At 50.5% G+C, this 8,762-nt stretch overlaps 1 protein-coding gene and 1 long non-coding RNA gene across 3 annotated transcripts in view; one reads left to right on the top strand and one right to left on the bottom strand.

Moving 5' to 3' along the window:
• The first annotated feature begins 3,891 nt into the window (after positions 1–3,891).
• The window catches only part of SLCO5A1 (solute carrier organic anion transporter family member 5A1), a 68,694-nt gene continuing 63,823 nt past the window's right edge, over positions 3,892–8,762 (top strand). The window contains exons 1-2 of one of the 2 annotated variants that reach the window (XM_052704901.1): positions 3,892–4,052; positions 4,362–5,651. In XM_052704901.1, the coding sequence (XP_052560861.1) occupies positions 4,730–5,651 (922 nt within the window). In that variant the 5' untranslated portion in view covers positions 3,892–4,052; positions 4,362–4,729. Of the gene's footprint in view, positions 4,053–4,313; positions 5,652–8,762 lie in introns of those variants that run through there. The other variant, XM_052704902.1, reaches the window with a different exon arrangement.
• Positions 5,095–5,798, bottom strand: LOC128091608 (uncharacterized). The gene is made up of 3 exons (XR_008211487.1): positions 5,609–5,798; positions 5,382–5,493; positions 5,095–5,272 (listed from the first exon to the last, which is right to left on the bottom strand). It is a non-coding gene; the product is annotated as an uncharacterized LOC128091608 (long non-coding RNA).

Here is an 8,762-nt window from a genome sequence, read left to right as displayed (position 1 = left end):
TTTAGATACTGGCAATGGAATCGATTTCTTTCTTTCTCTCTGTTTAATGGTGCATTATAGATTTAGGTTTAAGGCCCCCAAGTTTCTCACAGGATGAGTTCTGCAGTTGGTGATGCTGGTGTTCAGGGAGTGCTTTGGTCACATCAGACTGAGAAGGATCCTGCTGTGGATCCTTTCAAGGGGAAGGGGAGGTGATCCAGGAGCTCCCAGACATGTTTATGTTCCTGCACACTGACTTGGGGAGAGGATATTTTTACTTAGTGGCATTCTTCCATATTTCTTCTATTGTCATGCTGATATTCTGTGATTTTTCCAGTGCAATTCCCCTGAGAGAAGCTAATGATCATGCAGGGGACAAAAACAATGAGCAAATGTTCTATTTTAATATGGAATTATGAATTTGGATATGGGCAAAGAATTCAAGCAGATTCAAACTTTAATTTTGACTTTGTCACTTACCATCTAAAACCAGCACACATAAGGTCATGTAAGTGTGGAAAGGAAATAATGTGTAAGGATAGCTAAGGTCATAACACATACATTAACTGAATATAAATACATCAGGTTATACGTGAACACAGAATTATTGCCAAGAGGCTGTGGAAAGGTGACATTGAAATAAAGCAGCAGACACCGAAAAGCAAGATCCTGGTGAATGAGAGTGAGGAGGAAACCTGCTTCAGTCTTTGCTCGTGGCTTTGATCCTGGGTTCAAAGAGCACTTGCCACAATATCAAATGAATGTTTGCACCACTTTAAAAGCAGGATGTAGTAAAGGAACTTTCAGAGAGAAAATGTGAACACCAGGAGTGAAATGGAGTAGAAAGGCTGCATATAACTCCCTTTGCCTCTCCCATTTATATTGTCTATCCCATGCCTGATACTACTGTTGCAGTAGGACAAAAAGGCTTAAAACTAGGGGTTCTAGGAAATAACAGTAAGCACTAAATGTGCCTTTACATTCAAGGCATATATCACTGCACATCTTATTTGTGCTAGGGTACCACAGCAGTGTATATTTTTTAATCAGAGTATCCTAGTGTTTAATAACAAAGGTCAGAGGGAAGGCCCTCTCCCCTCCCTAGTCTCAGACCACTGAGGCTCTTCCCTTACTCTGTAACTCCCTGCATCCCCCCCTGGCTTCTGCCCACTGCACACCTCTTGGTACAGTCAGACATTGCAGCACTGGGAATTACAGCCCTTCACTCTTCGTTTGTCACTTATCATTCATCAGGATGCTCTCCAGAGGTTCACAGCATGTAGAAAAATAAAATGCGCATAGTTTCTTTCTTCTACACTTTCCCTTCTTGCTTTTTTTTTTTTTTTTTTTTTTTTTTTAATTATAATTGTTTCATTTTATTATTTAAGCTCCTTATGTTTAACGAACACCTGAGACTTTTTACATTCAAATTTGTTTTTCTTCTTTGTGTACACATATAGAACACGGGCACAAAGATTTGATGCTTTTGGTCCCATTTTCACAATGATTAAGAAAGCCCAAGACAGTGAACATCCAGAGAGAATCCAGCAGAGAGCCACAGAGATAATAGTGTCTTGGAGCATCTCCCATATGAGGAAAGGATGAGAGAACTGGGACTGCTCAGCCTGGAGAAGTCAAGTTTGAGGAGGAGTCTTATCAGTGCTATAAATATAAAACCTGAAGGAGTCAAATGGATGGAGCCAGGCTCTTTTCAGTACTGTGTAGCAACAGAAGAAGGCTCAGTGGGCACAAACTGGAACGCAGGAAGCTCCATACAAACGTGAGGAATAACTTCTTACCTTGAGGACGACAGAGCACTGGAACAAGCTGCAGAGAGAGTTTTTGCTGGAGCTATTCAAAACCCATCTGGACACTTTCCTGTGCAATCTGAGTGTGGCTAAGCTCATTTCTCGTACTAAACAAGCTCCTTAGTTTAGATCTGCTGCCTGAAGTCTCAAACAAAAATGGAGCTGCTCTCAGAGCTGCCCTCAGGGGCTTGTTAGGACATAGTGTTGCTGAGGTTCCCTGAGGAGCTCTCACTTGTCCTCTCACTTTACACTCCCAGTGCTTGCGTTCCAGGAGGACCCACAACCCATTAGCCTCCTAATGCACATCCTGTTTTGCTTATTGCTTTATTAATATTGGGCTGGGAATGAAGAGCAGATGTTGCCCAAAAATGGCAGCAGTGTTAGCGAAACAGGGAAGGAAGAAAAGCTGATTTATTTGCATTTGTGGTATAGTGGCTGCGTACATGAAATTCTGAAGGAGAAGCAGACCCATTGGCTCCCAGAAACTTCAGCAGGGCTCTTTACTCCCCTCATGGCCTGGGACAGACCAGGGTCCAACACTTCACCAGGCATCAACAGCTCCCTGTGCCAGCAGAAGCATGTGATTCCCAAATCCATCACAGCTATAGCATGTGGCCTTTGGTCAGCCCACATCATTAACCTCACAAATGGAAACTATGTAGGTCACTCCAAAAGTAAGTTCTCCTATTTATTTCCATGATAACAACAATAGATACAAAGAGCAAAATAACACTATTCGATAGAGCAAATTCTCAGCTACAAAACTATTTCTCATAGTCACCACCACTAGCTGTACATTTTCCCCAGTGATGAATAAGAGCCTGCACGCTGAGCTCATAAAAAAGTGCACCAGTGGAAGTGGCCCATTGTCACTGTGGTCACTACTGAAATGCAGCACCCACCGCCTCACTGTGCTTACATCCACTGTTTGATCTCCAGAACTGAATCTCAATTAAATCAGTGGGTGTGATTTTTTTCCACATGGAATAATTCAGTGACTCACCTTTGCTTCACAAGCACTTACATGTCAGATGCCATTCTGTTGGACTGCCTCTCTGCAGCCATCTGTCACACAGCAACAAAATGTAATGGCATAGTGGCAGGAAAGTTCAATCTCTACTGCCATACCACCAACATCCACCACTGGTATTGCAAGCAACATAATAAAATAGGAGGCATTACTCTCGGAGCAGACTCTGTATACGCATGTGTCAGTGATGGGTCAGGGACCTTGTGTAGAATGAAGCACTGAGATGCAATGGATCCTTGAGAAAACCAGCATAAAAGGCCCAACAACCACTGGACTCGGGGTACCCTATAAACAGTAGAAGCATGGCTTGGGCTGTGCTGCATTTGAGGTGGCTAAGTGCTATGTGGGCAGAAACAGCTACTGAGAATCAATCTAAAATAGACAATGGAATCTTATGGTCCTATTGACCGGGATTATGTGTAAGTAAATCAATCTAATGACTTAAACATTGCTTTTGTTTAGAGGAGAAACAAACCAAACTGAGATCCTGCAGCACATCCGAAAAGCACCAGGTGTTATCTCTTCAGAAATGCATAGGATATGATTTTCGCGCATTCTTTAGGATTATTTTATGGTAACGCTTAGGTCACAAAGAGGAATGTTTCAGTCAGTGCGTCCTCTGTCAGAGCACAACGCACGCCACAGCGTGCAGGAGCTTTTAAACCAGAGAAACTGGAGGGGAAACGAAAGCGTGACTGAGGACACGGCACACACCGGCAGGAGGGCACGAAGGGGAAGCTCCCTGACGAGCGCACCCTGAACTCCGTTCCCCAGATGTGCGTGTATCCCACTTTCGGGCTCACGCTGCAGACAGGACCCTGCACAGCGCGGGCCGTCGGGTGCTTCTTTATTTCCCCTACGGAATCCCTTTGTTCTTTCCTCTCACTTCGCAACACACGCAGTAGTTAGTGTATCGCCCTCCGCAGATTTCACCTCCCTTACAAAGCACAGCGGAGCGCCCTCGGTGCCGCCCCGCGGTGCCAGAGGTGCCTTTTTGGCGGCGGGCCCGTCTTGCTCTCGGAACGGGACGCGAAGCGGCAGCGGGGCGGAGGTAGCCTGGCAGCAGCCGGCATCGCGGCTCCGAGCCGGGCTGCGCTCGCGCCTGCGCTGCCCGGAGGCGGAGGCGGCCGGGGGGCACCGGGCTTGAGGCGCCGGCGGCGAGGGGCCGCGTTCCTCCCCGCCCGCCCCGAGTCGGAGACAAAGCGGACAAAGGAGCTCCCGCGCCCCACGCTCGGGTAGGCAGCGCCGGGCGGGCTCCGGGGGGGCACGGCTCCCGCCCGGCTTTGTTCCCCTTACCCCCGCCCGTGCCGCTCTCCCCCCCCCCCCTCCTCGCCGGGTGTTTATTTCTGCGCGGTTATTTTTAGGCTCGAAAATAAAAAGCGTGGCACGGCGACCTTTGGCGTAGGGTCGCGCTCCGCCGACATGCCTGTGCCTTATGTAAACCCGTGGAGGCGGTGGGCGCTCCCGGTGCGCGGAGGGGGGGGGGAGGGTGCAAAGCGCCGGGCGGTGCGCTGCTGACCGCCGCGTTGCTTTCCGTCCCGCAGCTCGGCGGTCCCCAGAGCTCCGTCAGCAGCGGCGCGGAGAGAGAGAGATCTCGAGAGCCAGAGCGAGCGAGGAGGATGCGGGCGGCGGAGCGACGGGCGGATGCCGAGCGCGGCCGCGCGGCGGAGGGAGTCGGGAGCCGCCGGCAGCGGGGCCGTCCCGGAGGGCGGGTGGCCCCTTGAGCGCGACCGAGGGAGGATGGAGCCAGAAGTGGCTCGGGCTGACACGTGCGGCCGCGGCTAGGGCCACCCCTGTCCCCTCCCTCCCTCCTCCCCTCCCCGCGATGCTGCACTCCCGCCGGCTCTTTCAGCGCGTTCGACGCGCGGCGGCGATGGAGCCGAGCGGGCGGCTGTGAGGCACGGCGCGCAGCATGGCCTCGGCGGACGGCGCGGCGCAGCAGCGTTGCCCCGGGGCGGAGCGGGCGGCGGCGGCGCGGTGCCGCAGCCTGCCGGCAATCGGCGGGGCGGCGCCCCTGGGCCGCGGGGCCGCGCTCGGCTCCCCCCTGGCGGCCGGGGGCGGCGGCGATGCCTCGCCGAGCGCCGGCGTCCCGGCGGCTCCCGAGGACGGGTCGGGCGCCGCCGGGACTGCCGGCACCCCGCCTGTCGCCGCCGCCGCCGCCATCGGGAGCTTCCCCCGGAGGACGGAGCCGGCGGCGGCAGGGAGAGGGGTGTCCCCTGGAGCCCCCCCGCCGCCTCCGCCGCCGCTGCTGCTGGCGGGGCCGCCGGGCAGAGCGTGCCTCCGGGCAGTGTTGGCGGACTCGCGCTTCTTCCTGGTGTGCATGTGCTTCCTGACCTTCATCCAGTCCCTCATGGTCTCCGGCTACCTGAGCAGCGTCATCACCACCATCGAGCGGAGATACAGCCTGAAGAGCTCGGAGTCGGGGCTGCTGGTCAGCTGCTTCGACATCGGGAGCCTGGTGGTGGTGGTGTTCATCAGCTACTTCGGGGGGCGCGGGCGCAGGCCGCTCTGGCTGGCCGTCGGGGGCTTCTTCATTGCCCTGGGGGCCGCTCTCTTCTCCCTACCTCACTTCATCTCCCCGCCGTACCAGATCCAGGAGCTGAACTCCTCCGTCAGCAACGAGGGCTTGTGCGTGACCGGCAATGGCACCGCCAAGGAGCAGTGGGACTCGCCGGCCTGCATCAAGGATTCCGGTGGGAACGATCACTCCCTCTATGTAGCTTTATTCATTTGTGCCCAAATTCTCATCGGCATGGGCTCCACACCCATCTATACCTTGGGACCAACCTACCTGGATGACAATGTCAAGAAAGAGAACGCCTCGCTTTACCTAGGTAAGGCATCTTTGGCTGAGCTCTGTGCCTTCTGAACAGCATCAGGTTGCCTTCCAAAGGAAACTTTCCAAATAAATTTGCTGTGCTTTCCTGTGATAAAATGCCCTCCCCCTCCGTCCCTTTTCTTGTGGGATGGTGACCAGCAGTGACAGGTGAAGCTCAGGCAGTATGTAACAGTGTGGAGCAGGACATCAGAGAAGGTCGCCTTCCCCACCATAAGCAGGTGACTTCTGCAAGCAGTGCTACAGTTAGCTCAGCCCCTTCAACAGTGCTCTTTTTGCTAATGCAGAAAAAATGCATTTCTAAATTTTGGCCAGCGTGCCATTCATCTGGAGTATTTATAATGCTGATGTTTTATCGATACTTTGACAGATTTTTACATGTTTTGTTTTACTTTCCCAGAAGTTATTTAGCAATGAATTTTGGCAGGCATCAATAAGTCATGTCGGAACTCAGTTGGAAAGAACTTGGATATAACAGTAAGTGACACCTTCAGGGTTAGAGCTCAGTTACGGGAGCTCGAGGAACACCCCAAAGTTACAACCCTCTGAATTGGAGTTTGGCAGGTACAGGAGGTGTTCCTATCATGCGAGAAAGGATTTTCTTGGTTAACTATGTACTGAACTTATTTGGGGATTGGAGATGATAGATATCAACACTGTTGATAGTGTGCGTAGTATGAAGGAGGATTAGTTGTTCCCTGTGCTCTGCTGGTATCTTATGTGATTCTGTGAGAAATGAATCTCGGCCCTTCAAATCATTCTCAGATTAAGGGAGGCACTGATGGTGCTGGGAGAGCTGCTTAAGTGGTTGCTCAGCATTCCCATTGCCAGTTAATTTGCTGCATCTTTGCAATAACTTTGGAGGTAATCATTCCCTGTAAAATAGACATTTATGACAGGAACGCACATGGTATGTGTGTGTAATTACTTTGTTAAGCAAAAGTTAATGATCCATATCTGTGTTTTTTATTCCCTGTGACCTATTCATCAGCAACATGACTGCTCCCTGAACCATTTTAAAGTCAGTTCTATGTATAGTGTCTTGAGAAAGCCCTTAATGTTTTTGGGCTTCACAAGGAAGTGTAGGTATTAGCTGTGTTTCCTCTGCTGTTCTCGCAGCACTGCTGATCAGCCTGGTGAAATATTTTACACAGCATTTTCCTGCGCTCCCCAGCCTCTGAGAAAAGTGTGCTGGGATGGAAATCTAGCTTAGCCTGGAAGAACAAAGTGTCTTGTTGCTGAGGTCCATAACTGTAGTTTGGAGCAGTAGAGAGTGGGCTGAAAATTTTGGCAACAGGTAATTTCATACCACTCTTAAAAACAAGGGAAAATGAGAGGGAATTGGCTGCAGGTGAGACATGAAGGGCAAAGGAGAGGAGTGGAGTGAGAGAGCCCTAGTGAGGGGGAGGTAAGGTTATTGGAAATCCTCAGTGCAGGAGAAACTGTGCTGCTGTGAATTTCTGCTGCCACAGGAAGTCATGGCAAAATGACTCAGGCAGCTTTTAATTGCTGCAGAGATCAGCCTCAAAGCCTTAGCAAAGGTAAAAGACACCAGCAACTGCTGGAAGGCTGTGGGTGAGCCGGGAGCCAGGTGATGAGTGCTGCTTTGATCTATACTGGGAATGTCCACATAGATGGGATGCTTGTGTGTAGTGAATGAGAAAAGTGAAGGTGAGATACTCAGCTGAAGTGTGAATGTGGGTTTTGTGCCAGCCATCTGATCTATCCGCTGGGAAATGAGAGTTAATATGAACACAAAGCACATTTAAAAGATTCACTAGTTGCTTCCTGTCAGTTTTTAAGCTATATAGTGTTTAAGTGCAGGAGTAGAATCTGAGTTCTGTGGAAAGAAAAAAAAATAGTTGGTCATGCTGGCGTGAGCAACCTGTGCTTGGTGCTTCTCTGAGGTTTGGAATGTTTCAGTTCTTGAAGAGAGACCTTCATAGGCAGTGGGCAGCCTGGCCAGGCACACTGTGGGACCATAGAGGCAAGTGTGCTGATTACCAGGGCTCCATCTAACCTAGCTTTGAATGCTGTGGATGTATGTAGCCAAAAGCTAACCAAAAATCTTGGGCTGGAATGTTTAGAGGTTTTGAAAAGAAGAGAAAGCCTGGTGAAAGCATTCCTTTCACACAAGGATGCTTTTCAGTGAAGATGGCTAATTTCAAACTAGAGGTATCCTCCAGTGCAGAGTGTGAAGTCACCAGTGTGTTTGTTGGAAATCAGGCTGGTACTGCATGCTGTGCTTTTTAATTAAAACAGATTTAAATACGTGTTCAACTGAAAAACATTTGTTAGGAAGCATGCACAAGAGAAAAGTTCCATGGATCTGCACAACTTCGGAGCACTTCAGCCTTCAGTTTGCCTGCTGACTGATGGATGGTGAAGCCCCCTCAGCATCACTAATCCTGATGCTGCAAAAGCTCACCTTATGTGGATGTGGAGGCTATTTTATTTATTTTTCAAGTTAATCCAGCTCAGGGCTCGAGTGGCAATAGCATATCCTCTTAAGTGTAGGCATGCAAGCTCAATGCGGACAGCTGTTTTAACATTCCTGGCTGGAAGTCCTCCTCTCAAAAACATATTTGGTGCTTATACATAGTCTCTTGGCTGCCTGCACTCCAGTCCATCTGTCGGGGTGGCCAGGTGCCAGTTCGCAAGGTGGTGTGTTGCTTTTAGTAGGACAAAGGTGCCAAGGGGACGAGTGTCCGGGCGCTTGCACGGCGATGTGTGAGCTCACTGTGGGATGTTTCTCCCTTGTGAAGCTCGGGGTGCTCAGCCCCTTGGCCTGGCGGGGCTTTGATGCTGCAGGGCTGACCTGGAGAAAATGCATGGCATCAGGCTTGGAAGCAAGCCGGGATTATAGCAGGTGCCTGAGAAATGCAAGGGCTGACTCCCTTAAACATAGATAATCCGAAATGGAAGGTACGCATCTTCTGTAGAAACTGCTGAATCACTAAGTTGTAGAATCACAGAATATCCCAAATTGGAAGGGGCTCATGAGGGTCATCGAGTCCAACTCCTCCTGGCTCCACACAGGACAGCCCAAAAATCAGACCACAGAGTTGTCATTGTGTGCGCCTCAAATCTTGTCCTCTGGTGCTTGGCT

The sequence above is a fragment of the Tympanuchus pallidicinctus genome, unplaced genomic scaffold (assembly GCF_026119805.1).
Source record: "Tympanuchus pallidicinctus isolate F22 unplaced genomic scaffold, pur_lepc_1.0 scaffold5, whole genome shotgun sequence".
Classification (NCBI taxonomy): domain Eukaryota; kingdom Metazoa; phylum Chordata; class Aves; order Galliformes; family Phasianidae; genus Tympanuchus; species Tympanuchus pallidicinctus.
This window is presented reverse-complemented; position numbering and strand designations above follow the sequence as displayed.